Source organism: Ursus maritimus, unplaced genomic scaffold, assembly GCF_017311325.1.
Source record: "Ursus maritimus isolate PB19 unplaced genomic scaffold, ASM1731132v1 scaffold_35, whole genome shotgun sequence".
Lineage (NCBI taxonomy): Eukaryota > Metazoa > Chordata > Mammalia > Carnivora > Ursidae > Ursus > Ursus maritimus.
In genome coordinates, this window is record NW_024426119.1 from 10,449,558 (window position 1) to 10,466,484 (window position 16,927).

Genomic DNA, 16,927 nt, shown 5'->3' on the forward strand with positions numbered 1-16,927 from the left:
TAATATTCAGCACAAGTTATTTCAGGATAAACTGAGATGCAAAAAAATTATTCACCACCTGTGTTTGTTACCATTCACAGTAAAGAAGATCTTTGATGATTAGTTGATGCTAGTATCAGATATGGTCAAAACAGAAAGTTGTCCATATCCGTAAGGCAGAAGTACAATTCTATAGACCAGATATTAACTCATTTCCTGTATTTGCAGATAAGTCTTCAATTCAGTGAGTTATTTTCTTAGGGAAGTGGAAGAGCCTGGTTTTTTTAAATTTTTTAAATTTTTTTTTAAATTTTAAATTTTATTGACTTTACCCAGCAGGCTTCCAGCAATATCTATTGTGCAAGAGTTCATAAGTCTTTCAGATATTATGTACACTTCTTCAACCAATGCAGTATGATAACTTACTCTTTAAGATATTTCATTGGCTTTTTTATTTTTAATTTGAAAAGCTGTAATGATTTTTGGCTTTTAAAGAGCTCATCATGTGTACATTTAAAGTGCATTTAAATTTCCACTTTTTTAAATACCGAATGAGTGTTCTCAAATGATAGTGCACCTGGATTGGCACCATAACTTTATTTGAATGTGTTCTATTAGATAAGGCATGAGAAGACAACTTAGTGGTATTTATGCAGCCTAAAGGGAAAACAGCTTTATCATCTTCTCATTTGTAATTTGCAGATTGATTCAGATTCTTTGGAGTAGTTTACCCCCTTTTGTGAGTCAGAGAATTTGGGTATGTCAGTTTCTTCTTCAGTGTGATAATGGATTGAAACCACAAATTGTCTGATCTCCCTTTTTTATTTTATTTTTATTATTTTTAAAAGATTTTATTTATTTGTCAGAGAAAGAGCACAAGCAGGGGGAGCAGCAGGCAGAGGGAGAATCAGGCTGCCCTCTGAGCAAGGACCCTCCCCCCTACCTGTTGCGGAATTCTGTCTCAGGACCCTGGGATCATGAGCTGAGCCAAAGGTGGACACTAAACTGACTACCCACCCACGCATCCCTAATCTCCCTTTTTAAATCCAATGATCCATTCTTAATTATAAACTTATAAATTTTCTTTTATCTTAAAATAGTACTGAATTTCAAAATAGCTGTTGAGACATAGTTTTAAAAACCGAATTTGATATTATTGCAAAGCAGAACATTAAGAGTACTCTTATATTTCCACAAATATATATATTAACAACTTTAAGACTTCAAAATAATAATTTACTGGATCATAATTAGGCTACAGAGATTATAACAAGTATGACTGTTGGAGATAGCTGGTAAGAGCACAGTAGTACTGAACACCAAGATCTTTTATATTTCCTTTTTTTTTTTTAAGATTTTATTTATTTATTTGACAGAGATAGAGACAGCCAGTGAGAGAGGGAACACAAGCAGGGGGAGTGGGAGAGGAAGAAGCAGGCTCCCAGCAGAGGCGCCTGATGTGGGGCTCGATCCCAGAACGCCGGGATCACGCCCTGAGCCAAAGGCAGACGCTTAACGACTGAGCCACCCAGGTGCCCCAAGATCTTTTATATTTCCTCATATTTGCCTTAGTGGTGTTCATTCCTTACTGCAGGTTTAGGATCCCATCTGGTATTATTTATTCTATGCCTAAAGAACTTCATTTAGTATTTCTTGTGTAGATCAGCTGGGAATGAATTCTGTTAAATTTTCTGTCTCAGAATGACTTTAAAGTGAACAGTGAGGGGCGCCTTGGTGGCTCAGTCGTTAAGCGTCTGCGTTTGGCTCAGGGCGTGATGCGGGCGTTCTGGGATCGAGCCCCGCATCGGGCTCCTCTGCTGGGAGCCTGCTTCTTCCTCTCCCACCCCTCCTGCTTGTATTTTCTCTCACTGGCTATCTCTCTCTGTCAAATAAATAAATAAAATCTTTAAAAAAAATTAAATAAAGTGAACAATTAAAAAAAAACTTGATATATCTCTTAATGATTTTCTTACAGTTTTATATCTATACATACTGAGCCTGTAGTCATTAGACACTATCAGTCCTCATTTATCTTAGTTTTACAGGGTCTACCTGTGTTCATTGTGTTTAATGTTTATCCTCAGTCCTCATGTCATTGTCTGCAGTCATTTTTGTTGTCTGAAACTCATTTTCTAGTAGATGCCACAGAAAGCACTCATGGGAACAGTATTCTTGCACGTTGATGACAGTGCTCTTTAAGGTTGAAAATCCAGTCTTGCTGCCTATAAAATACTTGGCTGGGCTTTTCTCTTCTTGATTTTTTTAACCATTACTCCATTTCTTCTGACATAAAAAGCATTGTGGTTGAAGTTTGATGATAATGTTGGGTTTTTTTACTTTATATAAATGATTTTTCCTTGATCTCCAAAGGATTTTTTTTCTTTAAATTCAATGAAGTTTAGGATATATCTTGTTTTCTGGGTTGATAGTTTTAGTTAGACATATCTTTCGATATGTAATTTAAAATCTTTTAAAGATTTGTTTATTTGAAAGAGAGGCACAGAGACAGAGAGTGTGAGCAGGGGGAAGAGGGAGAGAGAATCTGAAGCAGACGCCATGCTGAGCACAGAGCCTGATATAGGGCTTAGTCTCAAAACCATGAGATCCTGACCTGAGTCAAAACCAAGAGTTGAACACTCAACTGATTAAGCCACACAGATGCCCCTAAAATCTTTCCTTGAGGAAAATTTTCTAATATTCATTTTTCTGCCATGCTTTTGATCTCGTTTCCTTCTTCAGGGACTACTATTTTCTGTCTGTTGGATCTTTGTGTATCTTTAGTATTTGTAATATTTTGATGTCTTTTAAAAATTTTCCCCGTTTTATCTTCTATTTCTTTTAAAAGGCATAATCTATTGTTTACTCACTTTTATGTCCATTCTGTTCAGTCTTTATTTCTGATATGACTTTTTTTGTTATTTCTAATTATTTTGTTCTGTCTTTATGATTTGAATTTTTCTAACTCGATGTATGTCTCATCATTTTCTTAAGTTTTGTGTTTTGAAATATAATTTTTGTCTATTCTATATGCATATTTTTCTAACATGCATTCTTTATCTGTAGAGGTTATTTTACTCCTTGTATATTTTATTAAAATAATTTTTGTGTGGATTTAACATCTATACTTTCTTGTTGCTCATTTTTGTATGAGATTAGTTTTTCTGAGTTTTAGAAGGTTGTATGGTTTAAGGTATCTTTTCTGTTTTTGTTGTTTTTGTGTAATGTTAAGAAATACAGTCATTGCGTCTTGAGTTTTTCCTATCTCTATTACTACCTGATGTTTATCTGAAACTTCACTTTCCTTTCCTTTTTTTTTTTCCCATTTTGTATTTTTAAGTAGCTCCACACCCAGTGTGGTGGAGTCCAGTGTGGGGCTTGAATTCACCACCTTGAGATCAAGACTGAGCCAAAATTAAGAGTCAGATGCTTAACCAACTGAGCTACCTAGGCACCCTCTTTCCTTCTTTTCTGTTGTGCCTTTGCTACTCAGTTTTGATTCCATTCCCAGCAGTTTCCCCTTAGTATGTAGGCTTATTCTAAAAGAGAGCCATAGTTGATCATTTTCAAAAGTTCATAGGAGCTATTGTTTCATTCTCACCATGGACCCCTTTGCTGTTGCATTGGACAGCAGCTTTCTCTCCTGTCATAAAATTGGTCCACCATGCTTTCTGTTGAGTACCTACCTTTTAAGCTGTTTCGGGCTTCTCTTGTTCTCATGTGTATCACACACCTTGTTGATCCCTTTGCTTTCTTCTGCACTTCTGCGTGTGAGCACTCAGGTGTGGTGGCTGTTGGTTTGTCCTCATCTGCTTGGAATTTAGGGGAGACAAAACCTTGTCTCCTGGTTTTGTTGCGAATTTGCCATTGGGTTGTTTTATTTTGTTCTTGTTTTTGTTTCTTTTTTTTTTGCCTCTTTAGGTCTCTGTGTTTTCCTTGGGATTCAGAGACATAAGAACACTACCTTCCCAAGATTTTCCCATAGGGCCTATTTTAGGGACAATTTTGAAAAATATAAATTTCAGAGAAGACATTGCAGGGTTAGTAAATTTATTAAAGCATCCTGTACAGTAATATAGGAATCTTGTTTTTCCTAGTTCTTTTAAAAATCATGCCACATTCATAAAGTCTCCAAATTATATAGTTGAATGTTCAAGAAAGACTAGGATTGGGTGATGAATTGTCTTTCAGAATTGGAGCATCATTAGACATCTGAATACATTATTCTGAAGAATAGGATTTTATTGTCAATGACTGCAGACCTTTAACCTTGATATTAATAGCTTCCTCTTCCTACTTAGAGATGAAAGCTAAAATATTTTTACTTTATGTGTGTATTTACATACTATGTATTTTTTAAAAGAGAGCATGAGCATGGGGAGGGGCAGACAAAAAGAGACAGTGATTCCTCGAACAGACTCCCTCTGAGCGCGGAGCCTGACACCACAGGGCTCAATCCTAGGACCCTGAGATCATGCATGACCTGAACTGAAATCAAGAGTTGAAGGCTTAAGTGACTGAGCCACACAGGTGCCCCAAATATTATACATATTTTTAATTGACCACAGTACAGTCTGTTCTGCTACAATAAATATGTGGTACTTCTGCAATGGGGAATAGTGTCAGTATAACATGAGTAGTGCATTGCTTTATACATGACTTTTTCCTAAACTAAACAAGGGGATCCTGAATAAAGGGAGTTGATTTATTTTTTTAAGATTTACTTATTTATTTGAGAGAGAGCAGAGATAGCACAAGCACAGAGGGAAGGGGGTGCAGAGGGAGAGAGAGTCTTTTAGGCAGACTCCATGCTGAATGGGCTCAGCACGGTCTCAGTGACCCTGAGATCACGATCTGAGCTGAAACCAAGAATCAGACATTTAACCCACTGTGTCATCCAGGTGCCCCAGGGAGCTGAATTTTATATTTCATCAGGAAAGTAAAAAACTTTAAATTCAGCTGCTACAGAAACAAAAGCCCCCCCCCCACGCACACGCACACACACAGGTTTTAATTAGAAGTGATAATTAGCAGTGGCAGGGAGGGAGGGTTTCCCTCCTAGAGAAGTACACTCTGGTCTAGCAGAGACTTTTCTCATGTGGCAGTCTGCATTTCCTTTTGTGTCCATCTTTTAGCTCTACTGTCTTACAGCTCCACTTCTCAGTTCCCATAAGCCCTTGTTTCTCTTTCTCCGTTTTTATTACCTTTTATTAAGCCCTGAGGTAGCATTTCAGCTGCTGTTAGCTGCCTCACTGGGGTGTCCAAGTTATCTCTGGAGGTGTCCCAATCATTGTTTTTGTTAGTGCTATGGTTACAGGGTTAACGGGGCATTGACTGATCTGCCTTGTGTACCCCTCTCTACCATCCTGGACCAATTATTTTTTCCTTAAGCCTTTTATTTTTAGTGTTGCAGAATGCTGGATTTTTAGGAATGTAAGTATTTGTGTTATAGCAGATGTACTAAGAGATTTCTTCAAGAAGATGCTGGAGCTTAATGTTGTTGGCTTTGTGGCATTTCTGTTCTTGAAGGACTTTATAAAGAGAGTCCTGTTTGCTGGCAGTGGAGATCAGTGTTTGGGATATGAGGCTTACTATTCATTTTAAAATGCAGGGGAATGATAAATAGTAACCATTTGAAGAATTTTGTTCTGGATCACTGAAGCGTTGTTTTGTGGTATAATGACATTGTTTTAACAGAGGTATTTAAAATTAGAGAAACTACTGAGTAAAAGTAAAATTCTGTGTGGTATGATATGGAATGATGTATTTTGATACCATCTTTGTTTTAATCCAAATAGGGAATTATTTTTTAGGAAAGTTTAGTTTCTTTCTTTCTTTTTTTTTTTTTTATTTGACAGAGAGAGAGACAGCCAGAGAGACAGGGAACACAAGCAGGGGGAGAGGGAGAGGAAGAAGCAGGCTCCCAGCAGAGGAGCCTGATGTGGGGGGGCTCGATCCCATAATGCCAGGATCACGCCCTGAGCCGAAGGCAGACACTTAACGACTAAGCCACCCAGGCGCCCTGGAAAGTTTAGTTTCTTAATAACCTTTAAATATCTTTTTTTTTTCTTCCAAGACTTTATTTAAATTCAAGTTAGTTAACATATAGTGTAGTATTGGTTTCAGGAGTAGAATTGATCCAGATAGGGAATTGTAATTGTGGCCATTTACAATACCAAGGTTTGTTTTAGAAATAACAAAATAGTATTAAACCTTTAGAAAATGCACAGCACGGGGCGCCTGGGTGGCACAGCGGTTAAGCGTCTGCCTTCGGCTCAGGGCGTGATCCCGGCGTTATGGGATCGAGCCCCACATCAGGCTCTTCCGCTATGAGCCTGCTTCTTTCTCTCCCACTCCCCCTGCTTGTGTTCCCTCTCTCGCTGGCTGTCTCTATCTCTGTCGAATAAATAAATAAAATCTTTAAAAAAAAAAAAATGCACAGCAGCATCTTATTTGCTCTGGTATAAAAGCATTGGATACAAATATTCAGTACAAATAAAGAAGTTATTCCTGTTGAATAAGAATGGTGATTATACATATAGATTATGTTTAATATAGATTTAAAAATCTAATCCTTACCAGGAGATACCAGGTAGTCTCATTAAAACAGCAAGGAGTTGGGGCACCGGGATTCCTCAGTTGGTAGAGCATGCAATTCTTGATGTTGGGGTTGTGAGTTAGGGTCCCATGTTGGGTGTAGTGATTACTAAAAAAACAAACAAAAAAACCAAGGAATTATATGCCAGTATTACAGTAATGTAAGAAAATCATTCATGTGGTAGATGACTCTAGAAAAATTTTACAAATGAGAAAAATAGATGTACTAATGAAGAAAAGTCAGTATACTCCAAGAGTGTACTTGGCGTGTAGTCTTTTAGTCAATACTACAAAAACAGTATAATCTGGTGATGTGGATTTGCCCCATAAAAAGGAAAGGAATATAGAGCTTTATTAGGGAGTAGACTCCTTGATGTTAATTTGGGCATTTAAAGAATTGAGATTGGCATTGGGGTGTGGTATTGGCAGGCCCTGTTATTTTTGGTAATATGTGATACGCCAGCAAATTCCAATGGGGTTCCGTCTCATACCCTGAGTGCTCAAGGAAACAACCACTGTTCTTTTGGACAAGTCTAAGAATAGGGGAAAATTGCTGAAAACTCAGAGGATATTGTACAATTGAATATTTCAATAGCACAGTTTATTTTTAAAAAAATTTTAAAAAAAGATTTTATTTTTTATTTGAGAGAGAGCACAAGTGGGGGGAGGGTCAGAGGGAGAAGCAAACTCCCCACTGAGCAGGGAGCCTGATGTGGGACATGATCCTGGGACTTTGGGATTATGACCTGAGGCGAAGGCAGATGCTTAACCCACTGAGCCACCCAGGCGCCCAGCACAGACCGTTTAATGGACCCTGGGGATAGGATCTGAATTGTGAGAATGCTGTAGTTATATTTGTGTATTATAAGTGCATTAATAATAAACCTCTTACAACATTGTCAGATTTTTTTCTTTGTTTTTTAGCAGTGTTGGATATTATGTTATTCTATTTTGTTTCTCCCGGATGTGAAAAATGGAAAATATATTACACATACTGTTTCTATTTTTAAAAATTGAGGTATAATTGATAACATAGCATTGTATAAGTTTCAGTGTAAACATAATGATTTGGTATCTATATATATGTGTTGTAAAATGATCGTCACAATAAGCCTAGCTAACATCCATCACCATAGTTAGAACTTTTTTGTGGTGAGAACTAATTTACTCTTAGCAACTTTCAGATATGCAGTATTGTATTAACTGTGGTTGCCAAGTCATTTCCATGACTTATTTATCTTAGAACTGGAATATGTACCTTTTGACTTCACCCATTTTGCCAGCCCTCCTCCCCCACGTCTGGCAACCACCAGTCTGTTCTCTGTATCTACAAGCGGAGTCTTTCTTTCATTTATTTAGATTCCACATAAAAGTGAGGTCATATGGTATTTTCACTATCTTTACTTAGCACATCCGTGTTGTGCATCCATGTTGTCACAAGTGACAAGATTTCATTCTTTTTTAACGGCCGAATAATACTCCATTGTGTGTGTGTCTGTGTGTGTATACATACCCCATATATTCTTTATCAGTTCATCAACAGATGAACACTTGTTTCTGTTGGCTGTTGTATAAATAATGCTGCAGTGAACATGGGGGTACATACTATATTTTGTAAGTGTAATCTATAAGGCAGAATGCCTACGCTCAATGCATGTTTTTTTCCTCATATCTTAAGGAAGAGAGAGAAAATCCTTCGAAACGGAGTAGGATTGAACGTGATATAGATAATAATTTGATCACATCAACACCAAGAGCAGGAGAAAAGCCTAACAAACAGATATCTCGAGTAAGACGGAAAAGTCAAGTAAATGGAGGTTTGTTAATATTTAGATATTGTTCTATTAGGTGTAAACAGAGATCTTACTTGTCATGTTTATTTTCTGTTTTTGAAAATTGACTCTGTGCAGTTTTCCCCTTATTTTTGTAATCTTCTTTGTATTAAGTATTAGCATGAAATAAAATAAGAATTTATCTAATATAAATCTACTTTGATGAGTTAAAATAAGTAAAGGCAGAGCAACTAGCTTTATACTATTTATCATAAAAATGTATATGGAACATTTTCAACCTCTAATAAACTCAGTTCTTAAGGCAGTAATAGCAGTGACTTAATTTATTGAAATATGTACAAAGAATTCATTTTTGGATCATGGAATTTCAGAGCTCAGAGGGCACTTGTATCACTTGGGACAGTGGTTCTTTTTTTTTTTTTTTCCTTAAAGATTTTATTTATTTGACAGAGAGAGAGGCAGCGAGAGAGGGAACACAAGCAGGGGGAGTGGGAGAGGAAGAAAGAGGCCTCCCGCTGAGCAGGGAGCCCAATGCGGGGCTTGATCCCAGGACCCTGGGATTATGATCGGAGCTGAAGCCTGACACTTAACAACTGAGGCACCCAGGCACCCCATGGGACAGTGGTTCTTAACCAGGGGGCGGTTTTGTCCCCAGGGGACATTTGTTAATATCTGGAGACCTTTTTTTTTTTGGTCACAGCCTGTTGGGGGGTTACTACTTGCATCTAACAGGTAGAGGTTAGGGCTGCTGCTAAACATCCTACAATGTACAGTATATCCTCCCTCAATAAAGAATTATCCAGCCCCCAAATCAATAGTGCTGCTGTTGATAAACCTTGTTCTAGGTCAGTATAATATTGGTGGGAAGCTCCTCAAAGTCAAAAAGAAGAACAAGAAGGACAAGCAGAGAAAGCTATAAAAAACAACACTTTAGAGCGTGGATTACTGCTTTTAAACCGTTGCTGTTTTAAACACGACAGCAAGAATAATTCCTTGCCCCCTTCCCCTCAATTCATTGCTGTATCTCTATTGTTAGAATTGACTATTAGGGAAAAAGAAACAAAAGACCTATTGCAAAGAATGAAAGAATGTGATAGATACCAAGTAAAGTTGTGGAAGGTTAAGGATGATTAATCAAAACACATTTGTTTGAATTTGTTTTTATTGTATATTTTCCAAAAACCCATTTTTTTATTCATAAGAAACTAAAAAAACAAATGACAAAAAAACCTGTTCGTTCTTCTTAACCACTCTGAAATGATGCCTGGGCATACATAAGTAATTGACACTGCTGTACACAGTCTTCTGCTTCAGTAGATCTATGTTGCCTCTATTTATTTAGCTGTTATTCATTACTGATAGATTGGAGGGTAGGTTTTGTGAAGTAGACAGCCTCCCAAAATGTAAATAAGGACAGGATCTTGCATTTATGTTTTTGATGTTGTAACTTGCTTTACTTATGAAGAGTTTGTTTCATTTTCTTTTACACTGTGGATTTTGAAGCCTTTCAGTCTGTATACTTCTAGATGTAAATGTGCTTTGTAGTAATTATAAAACATTTAAATAAACTTGTTATAAAAATCATTTGATTTACAATTTATTTACTTCAGGATATTTTTAAGTAATCAGCTTTCTTAACATTAAATGTTAATCCGTTTTTATGAAGTATTTTGAGGCAAAAAATTTTTTTCATAGTGAATTGTTTAAAACGTTTCTTAAAGTCATGTTTTCTAGATTGCAACTTTTTTCTTGTTTCTTTCTTAGAAGCTGGTAGTTATGAAATGACAAATCAACATGTAAAACAAAATGGAAAATTAGAAGATAATCCTTCCTCTGGCAGTCCTCCAAGGACTACGTTGTTGGGGACCATATTTTCTCCTGTCTTCAACTTTTTTTCACCAGCAAATAAAAATGGTAAGTATAAACTATTACCCATAATTTGGGTTTAAAAAGTTAATAGTTTTCCTAGTTTTTTAAAAGATCTGTTTGATTTTACTGGCATAATTTGTCAGCATCTTATGTTTGTTTTCAACCTCATTGAAAACACACAGTTCCTGAAGAAAAAAAAGAAAAAAAATACACAGCTCCTAAAAGACTTTTTTTTTTTTTTTTTGGTGACTGAAATAAATTTAGGTCATGTTTAATTCTGTTGAAGTACATGAACTCCACTTTCACTATCTGAAAAGCTAAATGATAAACTTTGGGCAGGAGGGAAAGTAATTTCTTTTATGTTGGAATGACTTCTGTGATCCTTAGTATGTACAAGGAGAGAATCCAGAAACATTTTCAATATTCTAGATCAATAAGGTAGAACTTATTAAATATTATAAGTGAGTCGAAACTAGGTCATTTTTTGTAACACATTTTTATATATCATTTGTAATACTTTTTATTTATCATTCATCATTTATCATCAAAGACCCCCTAGGGATATTTAATTTGGATAATTAGTAAACTACTCTAATGTAAATGAATTGAAGGTTTTCATGCCTTTGCGAAAGAATCAAACTTGGATTGTTTCCCAACATATTTTTTTTTAAAGACCTTTTATTAGAGCGTGTACGCACGTGCGTGCTAGGAGAGGAAGAGAAAGGGAGAGAATCCCAGGCAGACTCCATGCAGACCGTGGAACCCAGTGTGGGGCTCAGTCCTACAACCCTGAGATCATGACCCAAGCCAAAAGCAAGAGTTGGATTCCTAATGGACTAAGCTACCCAGGTGTCCCACCCAACATATATATATTTTTTAAAGATTTAGCTAGTGTCTTATCTTTCTTGATGTTTAATTCTTCATAAATGATAATTTAGTCTCTAGATTTTGTGAGGGCAAGAGATCATGTCTTGCATATGGAAAATAGCCATTAAATGCTTGTTGACTGATTATTTAAATTCTAGTTTGAATTATGTTTCTGGATGATAATACAATTTTTAAAAGACAGAATGGTGCACTATAAAATCTAGATGCTTTGGGGAAATATACATATACATAATACATATTGGCACATGAAAGGACTTGTGAAGTCCTATAGTAGAAATAAAACAAAAAACTACCTTTAACTTTGTTTAACCCTGTACTTCCTAGATATATTTGACCCCAAGAACCCTTTTTTATGAAACATCTATTAACATCTTGTAAAACTAGTGCCCCTTAGAACATCTTGGGAAATAGCTGGTGTGGTGGAAAAAGAATGGGCATTGGAATTAGAGAAACTTGTTTTAAAATTCCAGCTCTGCCACTCTTTAACCGTGTTATCTTGGTCTAGTTCTTTAAATTGAGCCTCTTAACTTGTGAGAGAGAATAATTATACTTATGTATGGGACAGGGGTGATTTGAAGATTTCAGTTCATTCAGTTCAATAATTGCCATGTCCCAGCCATTGTACTAGTCCCTGGAGATTCAAGGATGATTAACACATGGTCCTGCCCTCAAGGAGCTTGCTTTTTTACAAGAGGGAGAGAGATCTATAAATAGGTATAATAAATTTTTATAAGTGCATTGATAGAGGTATGGGGCAGTGGGGTATGCAAAGAATGGAATGATTCTGTGTTCTTGGTGGCATCTAACAATAGTTTTTATAGAAAAGCTGTATCTTGAAAGATGATAAAGGGCATTCCAGGTAGAATGAACAGCATGAGCAAAGGCATAGAATGTTTGAGAAACAAATTAGTTTGTTACAGATGGAGCATTGGATTTGAGGAGTGTATAGGATGGGTTAAGATAGAGTTATGAAGTTGGCAAATTAAAGCTAACATGGTAAGATATTTGAATTTTAATGTTATCCTTAGTGGAGGATGATTGAAAGGTTTTGAACTGGTGAGTAATATGAACAGATTTGTGCTTTCTAAAAAGCTCTTTGGCAGTAGTGTGTTGGCTACATTCTAAAAAGGTTGGATGTGAGGAAAACAGACATGTAGTCCTTGGGAAACTTTATGCAACCTTAATTGTGATGATAGAGAAAAGAAGGATCAGAGATACAGTGTGGACACATTTTGGGCACAGATTGAAGATGAAAGAGACAAGAGATTAAGAGGATACAAGGTTTTTTTTCAAGAGCAAGAAGTTACATTTCGGGAGATAGATAATTGAGTTTAACTTGGGCCATGCTGATTTTGAGATGCCATGAGACAACCAAATAAAATGTCTGGTAGCCATTTGTCCTTCTGGTGTGGTGTGGAGCTTAGAAATCTGAGTTTAAGCATTAGTGTATTGTATTAGCTTATAGGTATTAGTTAAAACTAGTGGAGTAAATGGTCTATATGGTTCAGTGAACTAAGATCTTGGGGGAATAAATGGACAGAAGAAGTTGATGTTTGATAGTTACAACTTTTTCTTTGAAGGAGGCGATGGTGCCATTTGCTGAGATTCCTGGTGGCAGGGGATTGAAGATAACAGTGAAGGTTTAGAATGTTTGCTCTTACAATTAAAAGAAACACACACACACTAGTAAGCTTGTAAGTTACACTGATTCAAGAGGGATTTCTGTGATGTATGACAGTGGAAAGACAAGGGAGCAAGGACCCTGAAGCTGCTGGTTTGAGAGTGGTTTAAGTGATATACCATGAAATCTAACTAGGTGAGAAGGGTGGGGAAGGAGCTGTTGAGGGATTGTTTAGAATGAAAGAGACTGGCTTTTATCAAACATGAAGATCACATGTAATAGGAATATAAGATAGATAATTAAAAGATTAGGAGGTTTTGATAGGGGATTGATATATTTGAGCTTTAGCTTTCAGAGATGAACCTTTTCTTAGTGTGAGTATCCAGGTTATGGTCATGGTAGTTGCTTAAGAAAGCAGTGTGAATGAAGAAGGAGCTAAAGAGGGCAAGACCTTTGAGGATTAGTCTTACGATGAGTCATTGACGTCACCTATAATAACAACTAGGAGGTGTTTAATACAGCTTTAAACTGATAGTGAGATGTTAAATTCCTCTGATTGAGAGAGGATGCTGGCAGCAGTTGGTAGATGTCAGCAGTGGGGACAAGAGAAGAATTATATAGCTAGGTGATATCAGTCTCAAAAGAACAGGCATTTTTTGCACATTCAGTGGAAAACCATTGATCTGGTAGCAGCAATGGAGATAAATGAATTCTGATTCAGTTAGTATGTTGAATATGGAAGAATAAAGAGCTTTATGGGAAAGATGTCAGTAAAAGGGTTTTTTGCAAAGGGGTTACATTTAAAGCTGTGATGGAGAAGGAACATTCTGTGATAAAGTTGAGAGTATGGGAGGTTGATTTTGTTGTTGAAAGTGACATTTGGAGGATTCCGTAAAGAAATAGAGTTGGGTTTATCTCATAGTGGAGGAAGAACTGGGCAACAGGGTCATCTAGGTGGTGGCTGAGTATGATTAGGAAACTAGTCTTTGTTACTGAGATGGAATCCTGTTAGGAAATTGTTCTGAGATGGAATCCTGTTAGGAAATTGTTCTTGTGTCTCTGAATAAAAATGTTCTGATGATTAGGGGAATAGTTAGCTCCTTCTTGCATAAATACCTCTGGTTTAAAATTTACAGCTGCCTACAGTGGCTAGGATGTTTGGTACTAGAAGGATCAGGAGCTGTTTAATGAAAATAAATAATGGAAATGATAATGGAAAAATATATATATATAATGCCTAGCTCATAGTAGGCATTTAATAAATGATATTTGCTTTATTGAAAAGAAGTTCTATAGTCAGTAGTACTGTATTGTATATTTCAGAGTTGCAGGATAGGGATGTTAGCCTAATGCTAGGTTGGTAATCATAATGCAATATATAAATGTATTAAATCAACACATATACCTGAAACTTACACAAGGTTATATTGTCAGTTATAGCTCAGAAATTTTTAAATGTTCTAAATTATGACTGTGGTTTGACTATAAGTAGGTGTTTCTAAACTATTTCAACACTCTTAAGAAAATTTTGTTCACCAATATCACTCTAGCTTATAATAGTCTTTATTCCTGATTATTTGAAATGTCTAGAAAAGACTCACTGAACAGTGGTATCCTCAGCTCTATTTCTGTTGCATTTAGTTTTTCCAAATATTTATGAGTTTATTTTTCATTATTGAATTTCACTTTTATTAAAATATATTTCACATATAACATTATGTAAATTTAAGGGTAAACAAGTTGATTTGATACATTTATATATTATAATATGATTGCCATATAACAGTAATTAGCATTACATAATTTTCTTTTTAGTGGTTAGAACAATTAAGTTCTAGTATCTTAGCAAATTTGGTGATTATAATACAATATTTGTCATATTCACTCTATGGTGCATTAGGTCTCTAGGGCTTATGTTTGCTTGCTATAAGTTTGTATCCTTAAAAACATCTATGCCTCTCTCCCCCCCCACCCCCTTTTGAGTTTTTAAATGATGGTTGTGAGCATACTGAATCTTGATTATAGGAACATCAGGATCCGATTCCCCAGGACAGGCTGTGGAAGCTGAAGAGATAGTAAAACAACTTGATATGGAACAGGTGGATGAGATCACTACCAGTACTACTACGTCAACAAATGGAGCAGCTTACTCAAATCAAGCAGTTCAAGTGAGGCCATCAATAAATAATGGTTTAGAAGAAGCAGAAGAAACAGTTAATCGTGATATCCCACCCCTTACAGGTGAAGAAAATTCCTTTTCTTAATGCATCGTCATGAATAATATATAAAAATGAAGTATTCCTTTTTTTCCTTAATAGGCAAATGCATATGTTTTTCTTTCTTGAACATAAAACAATTAAAATTGGAAATAAAACTCTCTCCCCTGTCATTTTAGAGTTTATTTGTACTAATCTTACTACTTAGAGAAATTTAGCACAAATAGCAAAACATATACTCATGTTTATGAAGACACTTATTATAATTGCACCAGTCTAAGACCCTTCGGTCTGAAGCTCCCACCTAAAGGCAGCCTTATACCTTCAGATTTGTTGCATATATAGATGACATCCCTCCAAAAGAGCTTCTTTTCCTAGATCTTTCCCTACATCCAAACTTTGCAGCCTAATTCTGGATCCTTATAAAGGCTTAACATAATTGTTGGGTCCCTGAGCCAGTTGTCATGGAAATGTAGAACATATGAGATCAGAATTTATTACCTCTGAGGGTTGTGGTATACAGACGTATAAAGCTAAAAGATGAAACTGTTCCTTCATGCTTAAAAGCAGAAGTAAAATTGAGGATGGTCATCTTTTCCCAGAGGGACAAGATCTCAGGCTTTTCTTTTAGATTTGTCTTTTTATCTCCTATACTGCCAGGCATTTGAGAGACCCCAGCACATATGTATTCGTTCAGAAATGTAGTTTGGTGTAAGGAAGTAGAATGATGTTCTTCCCTTGAATATAAAGGGGAAACTTGAAAAAATGTAATCGGAGCAGCAGAAAACATTTAAAGAAAAAATGCATACAATTATGAAACGTCTATATAGCACAACCCAGTAATACCAATATGAAGAGAAGAGTGACATAACAGGAAAGATTTATTTCAAATTGGTCAAATAAAAGATTAATTTCTGTAATGTTAAATGTAATACCTATAATGTTACTATCTATAATGATAAATTCTAATGTTGTAATGTTATATATATTTTTTAAGATTTTATTTATTTATTTGATAGAGCACAAGCAGGGGGAGCAGCAGGCAGAGGGAGAAGCAGATTCCACGCTGAGCAGGGACTCAGTCCCAGGACCCTGGGATCATGACCTGAGCCAAAGGCAGAGGCTTAACCGGCTGAGCCACCCAGGCTCCCTATAATGTTATATTTTAAGAATAATACTGAATCTATCAAATCAATATGGATTATGTACATAGGTCATTCTTGGGTGGATAAGATTTACAAAGGAACGTACTACTGTTCACCTGTCATTTTATGCTCATTCCTTTGCCAGTATTTGGGCGTATAGACTGAATACAGACTAAGTCCAAGGATTTAGGCCCCTTGTTCGATTGTTGTGTATTTTTGTGCTGCTGCATAATCCTGTGTATTTATTTTTTTCTGACAACTGTGAAGATGGAGAAGGGATTTCTATAACATTAGAGGTTCCAGGGGTGGAGGGGGAAAGGGAGTAAAATTTACTCCAGTTATCTCATTCATTCATTTATTCCCCTAACATTTATTGAACACCTATTTTCTGTGATGGGCGTTATTTATAAAGATGAATAAGATAAATGCTCCTTGACTCTGAAGAGTACATAATCTAATTGATGAGCTAGGTAATCACAAAAATTACTGTACAGTGTGCTGAGTGCCAGTAGAAATAAATGCACAAAATGATGACGTGGCACATTGCATTTACTCTGGATCATGACAGGATAGAAGTAAAATTTTTGCTGATCTTAAAAGATGAGCATGAGTGACAAAGGTTATTTTCCTTAACTTCAAGAACCTAGCCGAAGAGAATAAGAAGGAAGGAAGCTGGCTCTGTCATTTACTTAGCTTTGTGACTTTAGACAACTTACTTAAGCTCTCTGAGATAGTTTTCTGACCTTTAAAAGGGAAATACATCAGGGTTTTGAAAGCTAAATGGGATGAAATAAGAAAAATGCTTAGCATGAAGGTGCTCAA

The 16,927-nt window shown here is 36.1% G+C and overlaps 1 protein-coding gene across 3 annotated transcripts in view; it reads left to right on the forward strand.

Annotated features, from left to right (window-relative positions):
• The window catches only part of CTDSPL2 (CTD small phosphatase like 2), an 82,320-nt gene that overhangs the window by 40,331 nt on the left and 25,062 nt on the right, over window positions 1–16,927 (forward strand). For 2 of the 3 annotated variants that reach the window (XM_008702141.2, XM_008702142.2), the window contains exons 3-5: window positions 8,252–8,390; window positions 10,131–10,280; window positions 14,770–14,985. In XM_008702141.2, the coding sequence (XP_008700363.1) occupies window positions 8,252–8,390; window positions 10,131–10,280; window positions 14,770–14,985 (505 nt within the window). The remainder of the gene's footprint in view (window positions 1–8,251; window positions 8,391–10,130; window positions 10,281–14,769; window positions 14,986–16,927) is intronic. The other variant, XM_040620531.1, reaches the window with a different exon arrangement.